At 41.8% G+C, this 17,549-nt stretch overlaps 3 protein-coding genes across 4 annotated transcripts in view; 1 reads left to right on the forward strand and 2 right to left on the reverse strand.

Annotated features, from left to right (window-relative positions):
• The window catches only part of clocka (clock circadian regulator a), a 67,800-nt gene extending 60,244 nt beyond the window's left edge, over nucleotides 1–7,556 (forward strand). For both annotated transcript variants that reach the window (XM_014169004.3, XM_045706084.2), the window contains 2 exons: nucleotides 100–346; nucleotides 432–7,556. In XM_014169004.3, coding sequence (XP_014024479.1) covers nucleotides 100–346; nucleotides 432–713 — 529 coding nt within the window. In that variant the 3' untranslated portion in view covers nucleotides 714–7,556. The remainder of the gene's footprint in view (nucleotides 1–99; nucleotides 347–431) is intronic.
• Nucleotides 7,328–12,476, reverse strand: LOC106584122 (transmembrane protein 165-like). Its single transcript, XM_014169003.3, has 6 exons — nucleotides 12,115–12,476; nucleotides 9,652–9,880; nucleotides 9,320–9,495; nucleotides 9,020–9,202; nucleotides 8,610–8,715; nucleotides 7,328–8,286 (listed from the first exon to the last, which is right to left on the reverse strand). The coding sequence occupies exons 1-6, from the start codon at nucleotides 12,259–12,261 to the stop codon at nucleotides 8,210–8,212; spliced, it is 918 nt and encodes a 305-aa protein (XP_014024478.2). The 5' UTR covers nucleotides 12,262–12,476; the 3' UTR covers nucleotides 7,328–8,209.
• A 645-nt stretch (nucleotides 12,477–13,121) lies between these two features.
• srd5a3 (steroid 5 alpha-reductase 3) lies at nucleotides 13,122–16,384 on the reverse strand. Its single transcript, XM_014169000.3, has 5 exons — nucleotides 16,111–16,384; nucleotides 15,720–15,874; nucleotides 15,396–15,587; nucleotides 14,365–14,496; nucleotides 13,122–13,465 (listed from the first exon to the last, which is right to left on the reverse strand). The coding sequence occupies exons 1-5, from the start codon at nucleotides 16,329–16,331 to the stop codon at nucleotides 13,206–13,208; spliced, it is 960 nt and encodes a 319-aa protein (XP_014024475.1). The 5' UTR covers nucleotides 16,332–16,384; the 3' UTR covers nucleotides 13,122–13,205.
• Nucleotides 16,385–17,549: the final 1,165 nt, after the last annotated feature.

A 17,549-nucleotide genomic window follows, 5' to 3' on the forward strand; every position in this document is an offset into this window, starting at 1 on the left:
TGATTATCCAAGGGATTTGCATACATTTGTTGTGTGTTTTCCGTGTCTGGTTCTTATGTTGCTCATTTATTGCCACCCTCTCTCCCTCATCTCTCTCAGGTTCCCAGCTGGCTCTCAGTTGCTGACTAAGCTGGTGACTGGTCCGATGGCATGTGGAGCGGTCATGGTCCCTACGACCATGTTCATGGGCCAGGTGGTGACAGCGTTCGCTCCTCAGCAGGGCCAGACTCAGACAATCAGCATCGCCCAGCAGCAGCCTCAGCAGCAGGAGCAGCAGACGCAGGCGCAGTCTCAGGCCTTAGCCACACAGCACGGACAGGCCCAGCAACAAACCCAGTTCCTCCAGGTGAGGTGACCAATAGAGAGCACCGTCTGTAGAGGTAGATCAAGTACTTTTCCCTCCCACCCACCTCTCTGTTCTCCCTCTCTAGGGCCCTCGGCTGCTCCATGGAAACCAGTCCACTCAGTTGATCCTGCAGGCGGCGTTCCCACTGCAGCAGCAAGGCACTTTCGCCACCACGCAACTGCAGCAGCAGCAGCAACAACAACAACAGCTACAACAGCAACATCAGCAGCAGCAGCAACAGCTCCAGCAGCAGCAACAACAACAGCAACAGCAACTCCAACAACAGCAGCAGCAGCAACAGGAGCAGCAGCTGGCCTCTCACAGGGCAGGTAGCATGTCAGGCCGCTCCAGCACACAGCCCCAGTAACCTGGCAACAGCCAATTAGACATGTGGACTGAACCAAGACAAGGTCTGTGTGTTTGTGTGAGGGGGTGAAGAGGTATAGTGGGATGGATGGATCAATAGAACTTGGGAACGATTTGGCGCTTCAGAGAGAAAACAATGCTGTGCTGACAGTGAGCACAGGGTCGCTCTGCCTCACGGCCATGCTCAGAACTCTTACGTCACAGAGACCTCCACTCTGTCCAGGTCCCCTCACCACGGTGAAAGGAGGAGGAAACCCTGGTCCCGCCAGTGTTTGTCCCCTCCCCTGTCCTCGTGTTGTGTGTTCAGTGTGTGCTCCGGTCACCCTCACAGGATTCATTTATGCAGGATGATCCAGTCGACACATTGGAGCTTCAATCCAGGCTTCAAAGAAGTCCTACGGAACAGACAGCAGACAGATTCCTCGTGTGTATCGTTTTTCCTCCTATTTTTGTTTTTCATGTGAAAGTAATTATCGGTCAGAAAATATTTTTAAGAATGTCATGTGGACTGTACTTTTATTGTACAGAACACATGTAAAATAATATGTAAATATATGGACAAAAAGATAACTAATATTTTATATGATGCATGAAATGAAAAGCGTAGTCTGTTATTTGTAGCTTTGAATATATATATTTTTATCTAGTACTCTATGAAAGAAAGCAAACCTAACACGCTTAATGGCAGATCTTTTCACAGACTTCCTTCTTCTCAGGGGGGGGGGGGGGGGGGGGGGGTCTGCTTAGCGGACACCGCTGATGCTGCTGGTCATGTCACAGTTTGTTTCATCCTCTTCCTCACTTTTAATGTCTTGGTAAAGGAAAAAAAAACGTTTTAAAGTTACAATATTTTTTTAGAATATACATTGTGGCCCAAAGCAACATGTTGAGGACTCTAAGTAGACACAATCTAGCCAAAACAATATTTTAAATAGTTAATAAAGCAAAGACCCAAAGTTGACCAAATAGACTTTAAATGCATACTGTGGAAACCCTATGAGTTAATTCTTTACTCGGCCATAATGCCTCATGCCAAAAGCTATCCATAAGCATTTTTTGGTTTATTCAAACCTGTGGCATTATGACTGTTTTAAAGAGTGGTCACATAACGCTCATAGTGATGCATGAATAGTACCTCTAGATACAGGCTATACTAGGGCCAAGTCATAATGCTTTACAATACTGTAGTTATTTTAGCCCCGAAGGCTTAATGTGTAGAAAAATAAGTATTCTCATAGAAAAAGTAGCCATTCAATGACGTTTTAAATGGTCAAAAACACTACCTTAAACTAAGAAATGCAATATACGCTAGTGATAATTCCGCACAATATCACATATTAGCTGTTAGAAATTGTGTGAATACTGAATTCTTTTAGTGTCTGTTCTATGAATGAAATGCATCCCCTTATGTCCATACTTTCTCCTGTCACTTACAACCAACAACTACAGCATGTTTATGACCTTGATCTCCAATGAAGCTTTTTATGGGTCAGAACAAACAAATTATTGATATTTGTCCTCTTTAGAGGAGAAATGTAATTGAAGGTGGATCTCATCGAATACGTGTTAGGACAGAATGCCACTAGCAATTGTTGTGATCCGAGTTCATCTTCATGTGTTCATGAAGTAAGCTTGTATGTTTGTCTGAAGCCAGTGACGTAGGTATTACACTGTGGGGGTTGCGGTCTTAATCAAGACGTTAAACTGCTAATCTGACCTACTGGGGTCATTCGTTAAAGTAAACGTATAGCACTTATTCAAACTCTGGCTACTGACGGCTCTAACATTAAGAACCCCCTACAGACAGTACTCTTCACTTCTTCTCAGTTCGAATGGGAGAAGACAAACTACACTACTGGAAATGTTTCCTAAGGTGTAGGCTAGGCCCAGTCCAGACAAGAACAGAGAAAATGCTGAGGCTATTTGATCCTAGAACGCAAATTACCTCTGAAACAAGTGAAACTGGTGTTAGTTGGACCTGCCAAAAGAATGGATTGAAACAATTATCATATGGTTAACAGACGTTGTCTGTTTGAAGTTTTTCTTCTGCTGCTGCTCTGCTCCTCCTGCCATGCAGTACATATCACCATGTAACTGTGTTGTAAGGTTATAAGGTGATGGTTATATTGTCGTGCCATGGCAAATTTTAAAAACGACTGTTGTTGAGTGGGGTCCTATGGACTGGTTGTACTGTATGTTGCCATATTAACTTCCATAGTGGATTTCCAGGTTTCTATGGTGAATGTTGTCGAGTGAGGTTCTTGGGGATTGAGCCTCTGGTTTTCCCAGTTGCTCGTTTGTTGACAGGGGCTTCTGCAAAATGGCACTTTAGTAGTAGTCGTCATGAATCTTCACTTACAGTAGAATGGTCAGAGACCAGGTCAGCTAATTTCATCTCTATAAAAAATGGATTATATACTGAACAAAAATATAAACGCAACATTTAAAACTTCTTCGCGATCGGTGTCCCTTCCACGGGACGGTTGAGCTAACGTAGGCTAATGCGATTAGCATGAGGTTGTAAGTAACAAGAACATTTCCCAGGACATAGACATATCTGATATTGGCAGAAAGCTTAAATTCTTAATCTAACTGCACTGTCCAATTTACAGTAGCTATTACAGTGAAATAATACCATGCTATTGTTTGAGGAGAGTGCACAATTTTGAACATGAAAAGTTATTAATAACAAATTAGGCACATTTGGGCAGTCTTGAGACAAACGTTTTAACAGAAATGCAATGGTTCATTGGATCAGTCTAAAAGTTTGCACATACACTGATGCCATCTAGTGGCCAAAATCTAAATTGCACCTGGGCTGGAATAATACATGATGGCCTTTCTCTTGTATTTCAAAGATGATGGTACAAAAAAATACAAAAGAACGGTTGTTTTTTTTCTTTGTATTATCTTTTACCAGATCTATTGTGTTATATTCTACTACATTCCTTTCACATTTCCATAAACTTCTAAGTGTTTCCTTTCAAATGGTACCAATAATATGCATATCCTTGCTTCAGGGCCTGAGCTACAGGCAGTTAGATTTGGGTATGTCATTTTAGGTGAAAATTTTAAAAAAGGGGGCTAATCCTTAAAGTGTTGGTCCCATGTTTCATGAGCTGAAATAAAAGATCCCATAAATGTGCTATACGCACAAAAGCTTCTCTCTCAAATGTTGTGCACAAATTTGTTTACATTCCTGTTAGTAAGCATTTCTTCTTAGCCAAGATAGTCCATCCACCTGACATGTGACATATCAAGAAGCTGATTAAATAGCATGATCATTACACAGGTACAATAAAGTTTTGAGGGAGTGTGCAATTGGCATGCTGACTGCAGGAATATCCACCAGAGCTGTTTCCAGAGAATTTAATGTTAATTTCTCTACCATAAGCCGCCTCCAATGTTGTTTTAGAGAATTTGGCAGTACGTCCAACCAGCCTCACAACCGCAGATCACGCCAGCCCAGGACCTCCACATCCGACTTCTTCATCTGCAGGATCATCTGAGACCAGCCACCCGGACAGCTGATGAAACTGGGTTTGCACAACCGAAGAAATTCTGCACAAACTATCAGAAACCTTTTCAGGGAAGCTCATCTGCACGCTCGTCATTCTTACCAGGGTCTTGACCTGACTGCAGTTCGGCGTCATAACTGACTTCAGTGGGCAAATGCTGACTTTCGATGGCTACTGGGGAAGCGTCGTGTGGGCGAGCGGTTTGCTGATGTCAATGTTGTGAACAGTGCCCATGGTGGCGTTGGGGTTATGGTTATGGGCAAGCATAAGCTATGGACAATGAACACGTTTGCATTTTATCGATGGAAATTGAAATGCACAGAGATACCGTGACGAGATCCTGAGGCCCATTGACGTGCCATTCATCCGCCGCCATCACCTCATGTTTCAGCATGATAATCCATAGCCCCATGTCGCAAGGATCTGTACACTTCCTGGAAGATGAAAATGTCTCAGTTCTTCCATGGCCTGCATACTCACCAGACATGTCACCCATTGAGCATTTTTGGGAGGCTCTGGATTGACGTGTACGACATGTTCCAGTTCCCGCCAATATCCAGCAACGTCACACAGCCTTTGAAGAGAAATGTGACAATATTCCACAGGCCACAATCAACAGCCTGATTAACTCTATGCGAAGGAGTTGCGTGATGGTGCATGAGGCAAATGGTGGTCACACCAGATACTGACTGGTTTTATGATCCATGCCCCTACCTTTTGTTTTTAAGGTATCTGTGACCAACAGATGCATATCTGTATTCCCAGTCATGTGAAATCCATAGATTAGGGCCTAATGAATTTATTTCAATTGACTGATTTCCTTGAATGAACTGTAACTCAGTAAAATCTGTGAAATTGTTGCATGTTGCATTTATATTTTTGTTCAGTGTAGAATATTTAATATTCTTGATCATTTGCTATCTTTTAATTGAGAAGGATTGTGTGAAACCTGCATTAGGTTTCACTTTTTTTATTGGTGGAAGTTGACAAATAACATATTTTCTATCAAACCTCTCTGGTATCACAGCATAACACTGTAGAATGTCTGGGCCTTCTAGGGGTCATTTCCTGCTCTGGTCTCTCACAAGGCTGGCTGGTCAAATCCATGTAAATGTTGCAGTACCTCATGGCAAAACTGTCCCAGGCCCTTCTGTTCACAAGTACAATAAGTCACACAAAGCCTGCTAGTCTCTGCTTGTTAAAATTCACGCTTAGTGTGAATGGTGGTCCTTGTTGCTAGGCTATTGGTGGTGCATTGACCTGTACAGTACAACAAGACTGGTACTTCTTATAACCTCAAAGTTATTGTATTGCCAGTAATGCATATTGACACAGATTATTCAACAAGTTGTATAGAAACGGTATATGTGGCTCTTACTTAATAGTTGGTTGGTCATTGATTTTATGCTTTTTTTTTATTAACACAAATTAAACGTGCGCCATCTATGGCGTGATAAACCTTTCAGCTACCATCAGTGGGTCAGGCAGTGCAATACTTGAATGAATGTAACTTAATATCGAACACCAACATAGCTGTGTAAAAACTGGTATGCATAAAGAAATGAATAACCAAGTGTTTTAACAGAACACACACCTCAGATTTGAAGATTATTTTTCTATGGCCAAGCTAGACCTCAAAAGATAGACAATATCTACTATAGCTATCACTGTAATATACTGCTATCATGGTGTAGAAAGGGAAAGCAAAATAGAAAATAAATCTGCCTAATGATTTACCTCAAATGAGAAAGGAATTAAACAAACTGTGACATGCGTAAGAACTATTGATCTAATTTCCCCAAAACAGGATCGGCTACTTGGAGCTCCTTGATAAGGACTCATGAGCTCATGGTTATGCAAAGGTGTATTGAAATGTTGAAAGGAATCCTTATTTAATAGCATATACTGTATGTCCCCACCCCATGTAATTGGTTTCAATTGCCAAATAAATCTTATGAATTCTCTCAATGTGATTTGAGAGGAATGCTATATTAATATATTGGATCATCTCTAGGATGACCACACATTGATGTTCCTTTTTCACGTTTACCGGAAGTATCAAAGTAGGGATCTCCTATGTTGTATCTCAAAAGGCTACAATAAGGTAATTCAACCCAGACTATATGCTAGATGTGGGGTGGGGGAAAGATGTTTTTAATGCCCAATGTAGTGAATCATGTTTAATGTTCTGTAGTTCTGATGTACACACTAGAAGTTCTGAATGTTTATCAGTGTTCTATCATTTAATCTTTGTATGTGTGGCGTTCTTTGCAGAACACTTGTTTGGCTCATGAAATTAATCTGTTCAGTACAATTTCCAAAAAACACCTGGAACTGGAAAATGGTTTATCTTGGCACTATTGCACAATTGAGTCATAACCTAGGGCTGTGTTCCACTTTTTACATCAGTTCTTGACCCATAATTACATTTAACCATAGATTTAGGACAAGTAGAATGGACAGTTTGGAGTTAAATGCATTTCTCAGCATTTTATTCAAGCAATGAATTCCACAACCTCTGTCTAGTTCTGTGACACCCTATCAGTTGAACTCAAAGTTCGAACACATTGATCGTTGAAGGTGCTCAGAAATCAGTGGAATGGACCAATATGATATTGATATATTTGTTTGGGAGTTTCATCACTTGGAACCCCGGAGTAGACGTAAAAATGAAAAGTGCATTTTAATGTCCGTTCTACCCCTTCTATTTCAATGGTGCTAACCATGCTCTGCAGCATAGGTAAATTAGGTTGTGTGAAAATCCTGAGACATTCTGAAGGCATTTTGCATTTTAATGGTGCTGTAATATCACTAAGGAGTTTGCTGCTATAAATTAATTTCTAGAGCCAGATCATTCCTACATAAACTAAACATAATGGAACCTTTTAAAGCAAGCAGTGCTGCTTGCGCCCCTTATTACATTTTAAAATGAATAAAATGTTTTTAATTGAGAAATCCCTCGTTTTGGACATTCACTTGTGATGGACAAACCAGAAGGCAGGTGTCAATTGCTTCTCGCAATCACTCATATCCAGGATAACTTAGTCATTGCATAAAATGTAGGGGCTAGACAAGAATGTATAAGGTAAGAAACCAGTCTTGGCATGACAGGTTTTATTGAGTATTTACATTAATCAGGCTTTAACAATGAAGTGAATATCGCAAACAGCGTACATGTACACGCTTGGTCGGTCATCACAGGGTACAACTTGTCAAATATTGACAATGTAGTGACATTTCCCTGTGCACTTTAAAAAAGTATATTGTCTACAGTACCTCAGCTAAAAAAAAAAAAAAAAAAAACTGTTAACATTAACAATACCAATCTCTCTACTACTCAAAAGTTGTAAATAAATACCATAACCAACCACTTTCAGGAAAGGTGTAGTAGACAATGGCTCAGGTCTCAAAACATGGCAGTGAAATTTAGGAAGAATCTATGAAGCATTTTGTTCCACGATTTCTTCATCAGTAGACCTCACACAACCTCTTCATAAACCATTGTAGCAATTTGAGTGGTAGATAACTGACAGACTGGCCCTCCATGGGACTGCCCTGGAGTCAGCGTTCAACCAGCAGTGACTTGGCTGCTCAACAACACTGAGCTCATGCTGAAGAGGGGAGGAGAGATTCCATGCACTCAGTCAATGAATGAGCTGCTCTTAAATCATAATATAATAACGGAGGATGGGGAACGAATTAATAAAACAGACCCAAGCTCAGTACTGACAGGCCTGAGGGAGAGGTAAGTCTTGCCCTGTGTGTAAGCCACAGGATTCAGACCGGTGAGGGATCACAGACTCAGTAAGACAAGAGGGCAACATTCACACAGACACACTCACCCATTAGAGTCCCATTATAGAATATTCTCCATATCTTACCCACACCATGAGTACAGTACAACTGTCATACACACAGAGTCAAAAGAGTACAGCCTCTCCAAATACACATAGTTGAGCTTTACAGGTATGTACTCCAATCAGATTCCAGCATCTGGCTTGACGAAGAGGGCAGAGAACGCAAAGGCCAGGAACATTATCCCACCAACGATTGTAACTGAGGAGGAGAAAACAGAGGTCCATAACACAATTCCAATGACTACTAGCTACATTCATTACAGTATAGGCCAGGGCTCTCCAACCCTGTTCCTTGAGAGCTACCCTTCTGTAGGATTTCGCTCCAACCCCAGTTGCAACTTCTGATTAATCGAATCAACCTGCTAATTATTAGAGTCAGATGCGCTCGATTAGGTTTGAAGCGAAAACCTACAGGACGGTAGCTCTCCAGGAACAGGGTTGGAGAGCCCTGGTGTAGGCTATGACCACAACTAGGAACACATTTTTGAAAAATTATTATTCAAGTGAGGAAAAATATATCACCAGTTCTGACAGAGATCTTCTGTGCAATCATCCTTCCTCCAACCACAGCCAGTCCTGTGCACAGACAGTGTCCCAGAGTACCACCCACCGCCACTCCAAAAGGATCCTGAGACAGAGCATTGGTTTATGACACCTTTAAGCCTCTCACAGAACCAACAAGTATCACAGTGCAGTAGAAAGAAATGCACAACAATAATTCCCTAACAATATAATTCCTTTTGAGTATATTACACGTACACAGCAACCCTATATCCTGAGCTTAATCATGAACTCTGACTTTAGATCCACAATGAATGCTTTGCAGCCACACCTCAGCATTTTAGCTTGAGATCAGTGTAACATTTGCCAGCATGTGCCATTTTTACTAGGCAAGCAGACTCAGAATCCATAGTGGGTCTGTCAGGACTCACCTCCCGGGCAGCCAAGATGATGGTGGTCAGCTGAGAGCGGTCTCCCCACTCTGCAAGGAAGGTGAGGGTGAAGGCCTGGATGAACACAGGCGAGATGAAGTTGTGCCATTTTCCCTGAGGATGGCTTGACCCTGAGCCCAACTCCACATCTGAAGCCCCATTCACCAGCTTAGACCGCTGGAGCTATAGGAAATAGGAATACAAACCAAACAATGAAACACTAGACCAAGAGTTACAGCAGGGTAATATGAAAATTCCCAACATGCAAATGTAGGTGTGGGCAGTGTGTGTTGTACAGACCTCCTCATCCTTCTTTTTAATCTCAGCCTGCACCTCCTCCAGCTCCTCCTGACCCTCGTCTGGACTCATTTTCAGCCCCTCTCTCAGCATGCGAACACCAAAGATGGCGAACAGAGCCGTGGACACGTAGTATGTGTAGATCCTGGGGATGATGGTGGTGGCATAGCCAAACATCACTGAGAAAAACACAAGAGGGACTTAGTAGAACGAAGGACGGACTGTACAGAACCAAATACTCAGGGGGACATTCAGACAAACCCAGGACGCATCCGCATATAGCACCTCCACTAATTGGGATACATGAACAAAATCCCAACAATCCATCCACCAACCTGAAAGGCAGGTCATAACGCCAAGCGCTAGCATTGCCCCTAACAGCACAGTGAGGCGGTTGTAGCGCATAGCCATGATGGCAGCGATGAAGAAAGTCTTATCTCCCAGCTCAGAGACAATGATGACAGAGATGGCAGCAACAAAGGCATGGATGAAGCCCAGGTCACCAGATTTGCTGGAATCATTTTCACTGACCTCTGGGCCAATAGCATGAGCAGTAGGTGTTTTCTGTTGAAGGGGGAAACAAATGTCAGTTCAGTTCCACAACAGGTTAGCCATGAAAACCATGTTTTAATTTGTCTTTCTGTACACATACAGTATTAGTCAAAACTTATCTTTATTTTTACAATTTTCTACATTGTAGAATAATAGTGAAGACATCAAAACTATGAAATAACACATGGGATCATGTAGTAACCAAAAAAAGTGTTAAAACAAATCTAAATATATCTTCAAAGTAGCCTCCCTTTGCCTTGACAGCTTTGCACAATTTGGCATTCTCTCAACCAGCTTCATCTGGAATGCTTTTCCAACAGTCTTGAAGGAGTTCCCACATATGCTGAGAATTTGTTGGCTGCTTTTCCTTCACTCTGCGGTCCAACTCATCCCAAACCATCTCAATTGAGTTGAGGTCAGGTGATTGTGGAGGCCAGGTCATCTGATGCAGCACTCCATCACTCTCCTTCTTGGTCAAATAGCCCTTACGCAGCCTGGAGGTGTGTTGGGTCATTGTCCTGTTGAAAAACAAATGATAGTCCCACTAAGCGCAAACCAGCTGGGATGGCTTATCGCTGCAGTGGTAGCCATGCTGGTTAAGTGTGCCTTGAATTCTAAATAAATCACCTAGTGTCACCAGCAAAGCACCATCACACCACCTCCATATTCACGGTGGGAACCACACATGTGGAGATAATCCGTTCACCTACTCTGCATCTCAAAGACACGGCGGTTGAAACCAAAAATCACAAATTTGGACTCATCAAACCAAACCCACGTAGACAAAGTCTAATGTCCATTGCTTGTGTTTCTTGGCCCAAGCAAGTCTCTTCTTCTTATTGGTGTCCTTTAGTAGTGGTTTTGTTGTAGAAATTCGACCATGAAGGCCTGATTCACACAGCCTCCTCTGAACAGTTGATGTTGAGATGTGTATGTTACTTGAACTCTGTGAAGCATTTATTTCGGCTGCAATTTCTCAGGCTGAGGCTCTAATGACCTTATCCTCTGCAGCAGAGGTAACTCTGGGTCTTCCTTTCCTGTGGCAGTCCTCATGAGAGCCTTTGCACATGATGGTTTTGTATCTGCACTTTTTAAAATTATTTTATTTATTTAACTAGGCAAGTCAGTTAAGAACAAATTCTTATTTACAATGACGGCCTAGGAACAGTGAGCTAACTGCCTTGTTCAGGGGCAGAACAACAGATTTTTACCTTGTCAGCTTGGGGATTCGATCTTGCAACCTTCCAGTTACTGGCCCAACGCTCTAACCACTAGGCTACCTGCCGCCCCAACCTGCCGCACTTGAAGAAACGTTCAAAGTTCTTACAATTTTCCGGATTGACTAACCTTCATGTCTTGAAGTAACGATGTACTGTTGTTTCTCTTTGCTTATTTGAGCTGTTCTTGCCATAATATGGACTTGGTCTTTTACCAAATAGGGCTATCTTCTGTATACCACCCCTACCTTGTCACAACACAACTGATTGGCTCAAATATATTATGGAAAGACATTCCACAATTTCACTTTTAACAAGGCACCACTGTTAATTGAAATGCATTCCAGGTGACTACCTCATGAAGCTGGTTGAGAGAATGACAAGCTGTCATCAATGCAAAAGGTGTCTACTTTGAAAAATCTAAAACATTTGTATTTGTTTAACACTCTTTCGGTTACTACAAGATTACATGTGTTATTTCATAGTTTTAATGTCTTCACTATTATTCTACAATGTAGAAAATAGTCAAAATAAACTAAAACCCTGGAATGAGTAGGTGTGTCAAAACGTTTGACTGGTACTGTATATTGGAAAGTGAACAGTCTGTCTCATTGAAGCAGGTAGTCAAAGTCACGTAGACAAAGTCACGTAGACTGGGGGTATAATACAACTTGGTAGTTATTAGAGTTCAACTTCCTGTTCATTTTTTTTTTTTTTTGTATTTGTTGTGTTCATAATAAAAATGTTAAATTTAATACATTTTTTAATTTTTTTTATTTAACAAAATTAGAGTTCAACTTCCAGACTAGGACTAATGAAGACCAGGACAATAACCCAGTTAACCATGTTTTCCACCTATGGCATGTCCCCAAAGCACGAACCCAGAAAGAGGTCAAAGTAACCGAGTGAAATAGATACTGGTGGTGACTTTACACATCATCTTGCTCTGGCTATGGGAACGTAATGACGCTCGCTAGTTAGCATTATTAGCTATGTGAAATGCTTTCGAGTTGCTAGCTAGCTAACTACCTCTTGTTGCGGTTGTTCTTGGACTGGTTTGTTTTCCTCCTGCATCCCAGAAACTCCGGCTGACAACACCGCGACAACCAGGGGCAGCAGGACACACATCACACTTCTGTTAGCCCTTCCATTCCTTCTGCCGGCCAGTAGATACATTTTAACAAAGGGAAGCAAGCAGATTGTGTTAAAATGCTGATAATAAAGGCAGTTTACATAAGCGTATGAGTTAAATGATCAAAATCACTGCCCAAATCACTCGATATAATTAGCTAAACGTGAACTACATAGCTAGTTGGTGTTGGTAGAAAAGCTTGCCGATTGAACCATTGAGCGTATAACAATTTCTGTTTTTGAGAATAGAACTCATACGGGATTTTTAAATTGTGAACCTGCTACCTGAAAAACAGTAAACCACTAATGTGATTGGATCGCTAAAAGTAGGACGCGTATGTAATCTGCTAACGTAACTACTGTGCAGTACTGTCATTGGCTACTTCAACTGTCAATTTGTAGATGTCATGGAAAATGTCAAGTTAGAGAGACTTGCAAATGCAAACCAATAGTGGGAGGGAAGCAAATGCAGCGAGAGCAAGAGGCTCTATGAAACTATACTATATAGTAGCTACACTTTAATGTAGAGGAATACAAGTGGTCAAATAAAGCAATTCAAATACTGTGATTATTTAAAAAATGTTGGAAGACTTTTCTAAATATTGATGTCATTACTACTATTTTAAGTTGGGTCCAATCTCAGGATATGGACACCGAAATGGACACCAATGCCATTCATTATCTAGTGGAGCTGCTGCTGCTGCTGTCAGTCACAGCATAAACTGGGCTAGGGCCAGGCGTAAACCCTGCACCTTAATTAGTCACCTTATGTACGGAAGCCAAGACACTCCCTTATCAGTCCTTGCCAATGTACACAAACAGTTGTTAACAATGTCCTCATCAATCTTGTCCTGTTATTTTTTTTTAAATATATTCTATTAAAAAATAGATATTCAATGCAATCATTTCAACAAACAAAGTCTTTAGATTTATTTTTCTGGAAAATGAAGTTGTACAAAATAAATCACATTATTCATATCAGGCATCAGTTACAATAAATAAGGGAGGAATGCTTTGCGATGCTGTGGGTAAGACTGAAACTTGCTTGTGTAAAACTCATGACAGAGCTGGGCGGCCAGCGCCTGGTTGAAGAGCACATAGAGGACAACGAGCCACCAGGTGAGAGCGTGACTTCCAGACACAATCCCCAGAGACACATAGATCAGCAGCTCAGCTAAGTAATGAGGACAGGAGACCAGCTCAAACCAGCCTCCACTGGGAACCCTGTGGGCTAGAGTCTCCACTGTCCCTGCAAAAGAGGAGAACAAAACACAAGAAAAAATGTATACAAATTATACAAAACATTCATGAGGGGAAGCTAAAAAGATGTTAACCAAATGAGTCCCACTGTATCGCTGGCACATTTTGGACTTCTAACCCCTTTTAAACAGTGTGTTTGAGCTAGAGACTACTGGGTTTTACCATTGGATTTGTCTATTTCTTCTGCATCCGTAGTCTGTGTAATTAACCGGGGCTGAGCTAGAGCAGTATTTGTGAGACAAGGGTGGATCCCGAAGGGGCCCGGGGCCGGGTCTTTTATACAAAAACATATACAGAGTCCGAATGGTTTGAGCTACAAAACTATTAAAAGCTTTCCAGGAAAAGTCGAGACTCTCACGAACACGCAGATGTTTTGCTCTTTGACGCTCACAAGCCACACAAGAGTCGTTAGAGTGTAAGATGTTCTTCTACAAAGAAGATCATAGGAAATCCCAGGACATAGTGTCTATACTGTAATAAGCTCACATAGTTGCTGTCAGAAACACCACACAGTTGTCACTGACTATTTGGATATTCATTTCCCAGTGAACAATTTCTGTACTTACAGCATTCATAAAAAAAAATAAACATTTTTATCAGGTTTTTGCTTTGGGTGACCTTTTTTTTTTATTGACATTTGTCAATACAACTCGTGAATGCTGTTTGTGTCTTTGTGTTTTGTGTGCTACTTGTAGCCCTCGTTGTCCTGAAAAGAAAATGGTAAAACACTTCATTGTGAGGCTAAATATAAGGCCTGGACAAAAAAAGCTGATTTTTGCTGGGGTCTCGGGACTGATAGGATTAATGTGATCAAACATTTTCTTGCCGAGTGTCCTCTCGGAGTCATTTTGAGCTAATAATTGAGACATCTGATCTACATGACCTCACCTGATCCTCCAGTGCGCAGTCTGGCCAGCAGGACCAGGGAGCGGTGCTGCAGCAGAGAGGCCCAGGAAAAGAGTACAGCTCCAGCCACATGGTACCACCTCAGCTGGGAGAGCAATGGGAAAGCAGGGCTCCCTACCAAAACAACACCGTCAGTTTGGCATCAGCAGCATATCAAATCATATCACAATTACATATAATACACTGAAAAAATATATATGCAACAATTTCACCAATTTTACTGAGTTACAGATTATATAAGGAAATCAGTTTATTGAAATAAATTAATTAGGCCCTAATCTATAGATTTCACATGACTGGGCAGAGGCGCAGCCATGGGAGAGCATAGGCCCACCCACTGGGGAGCCAGACACACCCACTGGGAGCCAGACCCAGCCAATCAGAATTATTTTTTTCTCCCACAAAAGCACTTTATTACAGACAGATATACTCCTCCGTTTCATCAGCTGTCCTGGTGGCTGGTCTCAGACGATATACAGGTAAAGAAGCTGGATCTGGAGGTCCTGGGCTGGCATGGTTACATGTGGCCTGCATTTGCGAGGCCGTTTGGACGTTCTGCCAAATTCTCTAAAACGACGTTGGAGGCGACTTATGGTAGAGAAATTAACATTCAATTCTCTGGCAACAGTTCTGGTGGACATTACTGTAGTCAGCAAGCCAATTGCATGCTCCCTCAACTTGAGACATCTGTGGCACTGCACATTTTAGAGTGGCCTTTTATTGTCCCCAGCACAATGTGAACATGCTGTTCGATCAGCTTCATGATATATCACACCTGTCTGGTGGATGGATTATCTTGGCAAATGAAGAATGCTTACTAACAGGGATGTAAACACATTTGTGTACACAATTTGAGATAAATAAGCTTTTAGTGCATATGGAACATTTCTGGGATCTTTTATTTCAGCTCATGAAACATGGGACCAACACTTTACATGTTGTGTTTATATTTTCGTTCAGTAAAGATCATCAAGGAGTATGTGAATTGTGAAGGAATACAATACAAAGCTCACCTTCTTCAATTATCAAAGGATCCGAGCACAGCACTGTCAGCCCCAGTAAAATGTAGTAGCCCAAGCCAAATATATACTGAACAATGTGAATGACCCCATCAGAGAACACGCTGACCAAGTGGCACTCCAGTAGTCGTCTAAGGGAATGAACCCACAACAGCATCTGCACCAGCACAGCTGACACCTGTGGAACTAAAGAAAACACGAGTCAGTATTCTACAGGCAAATACAACCTAATATGAGGAGTTGGTCTTACCAGGTGCCAACACAGCAAGTTAAAACAAATGAGGTAACCATAAAATATCCCAAATCTGGAAAAGTTACCTTGCCTGACTGCCACTGGTCCACCAGTAGTCAGGAATCCCAATATGTCAGTCAACCATGATGGGAATTTCTGGCCCCATACAATCATGTGAAGTGACAGGACAATAAGAAAACCGTTCCAGACAACAGATATTGCATAGAAGTGCCAGAACCATCTACAAAGAAGAGGTTTAATTAAAATCAGTAGCCTACAGTCAGTCAAGTGTCATCATCATCATCATCAATCGCGGCTCTAGTCTTGCAAAGCCATTCGAAATCTGGACTTTCGATCAGCTGTTACATTACGTTGTGCTGATAAACGACCACCCAATAAAGTAAATATATGGTAGTGAGTAATTTAAAATATAGTTGAAATATGTTTTCCCATTTCCTCAAAAGGGCCGAGCATTACCTTTTTGGGATATCAAAAACACGCAGCCAGTGGTCTCGTTTCAGTGGTCCCTTGGTTTTACCGTATCGGATTAGATCCTGGAATAATATATACAGTTTTGAATGCTCACATCCAGTCGGCAGGTAACGTGAAAGTCTGTGGACACAAAAAGCTAAGAGAAAGCATAAAGCCAAGGATAACCACAGGAAATCAATAACACAAAATCCTAAAAGTGTTGGCATTGTTCGGTCAGGCACTCAAAAACCTCCGTCTGGAAACACCAATGGAGCATTCAAGTTCCGATGCACAACTGCTGCAAAGGGACTAGTCTCGAAAACTCGACCCGACACCGACCCTTGACAACTTGCCTAGGGTCGGGGTTTGAAGACTACACAGGGACAGTCGTGTATTAGTTAGTTCATCAGATAATACATTACTGATATAACTGATCCAATCAATAGATTATAAAAAAAAAACAACGATACATTAATGTGCTGTTGATGTTATAGGTGTAAACAGCAGGTGGCAGCAAGAGTTTGGCCAGAAGACCTCTGATAATGTATTTTTTTACGGTCTGCCTCTGACAGCCTCTGGCTTGACTGCTCGAGCCACTGCCTGAGAAAACAGCTCAGAAAATCCACAATGCGAAATATCCAAACTGTCATTGACTCAACCTTATATTGGCTGAGGTGGGAACTTTCATTGAACACATTCATTTCTTGCTTTCCTGTAGACATTTCTATTTCAGCTTTGGTACAGCAAATGTAGGCAGAACCATGTTAACTGTTTCTATACCATTTCTTTCCTTTAAGGGCCTTCTGTTGGAGGCGGTATGAGAGGTACAGCAGCTCCAGCAGTCAAGACCCAGTCCGAACTCTAGATATCAAAGTGAGTGAGGGCCTGTGTTTATGTAGAGGACAATGAGCCACCAGGTGAGAGTGTGACTGCCAGACACAATCCCCAGAGATGCATAGATCAGCAGCTCAGCAAAGTAATGACAGGAGACCAGCTCAAACCAGCCTCCACTGGTAAACCTGTGGGCTAGTCTCCACTGTCCCTGCAAAAGAGAACAACAAAACACAAGAAAACATTTACACAAATTACACAAAACATATCCATGAGAGGAAGCTAAAAAGATGTTAACCCAATGAGTCACACCGTATTGCAGACACGTTTTGTACTTCTTACCCCTTTTAAACATAGAGTGTTTGAGCTACAGACTTCTGGTTTGTACCATTGGATTTGTCTATTTCTTCTGCATGTATGTAGAGTCCGAATGGTTTGAGCTACAAACTATTAAAAGCTATCTATCAAAGCTGAGACTCTGACAAACACACACACATGTAACATGCTCTATGACGCTCACAAGCCTTGGCTTCTGACAACCCTAAATGAGAACAGGAGAGGGATGGCTGACAATGGCTTTGTTGGCAGATGGTTGCCTCTCTACTGGAAAATCA

This window comes from Salmo salar, chromosome 23 (genome assembly GCF_965601325.2).
Source record: "Salmo salar chromosome 23, fSalSal1, whole genome shotgun sequence".
Classification (NCBI taxonomy): domain Eukaryota; kingdom Metazoa; phylum Chordata; class Actinopteri; order Salmoniformes; family Salmonidae; genus Salmo; species Salmo salar.

Coding starts and splice junctions, on each gene's coding strand:
- LOC106584122 (XM_014169003.3), bottom strand. CDS start 12,261: ATGTATCTACTGGCCGGCAGAAGGAATGGAAGGGCTAACAGAAGTGTG. Junction 9,881..12,114: donor AAGAACAACCGCAACAAGAG/GTAGTTAGCTAG, acceptor CCCCTTCAACAG/AAAACACCTACTGCTCATGC. Junction 8,287..8,609: donor GAAGATCTCTGTCAGAACTG/GTGATATATTTT, acceptor TCTCCTCCTCAG/TTACAATCGTTGGTGGGATA.
- srd5a3 (XM_014169000.3), bottom strand. CDS start 16,331: ATGCCAACACTTTTAGGATTTTGTGTTATTGATTTCCTGTGGTTATCC. Junction 15,875..16,110: donor GTTTTTGATATCCCAAAAAG/GTAATGCTCGGC, acceptor TCTTCTTTGTAG/ATGGTTCTGGCACTTCTATG. Junction 13,466..14,364: donor ACTGCGCACTGGAGGATCAG/GTGAGGTCATGT, acceptor CCTCTTTTGCAG/GGACAGTGGAGACTCTAGCC.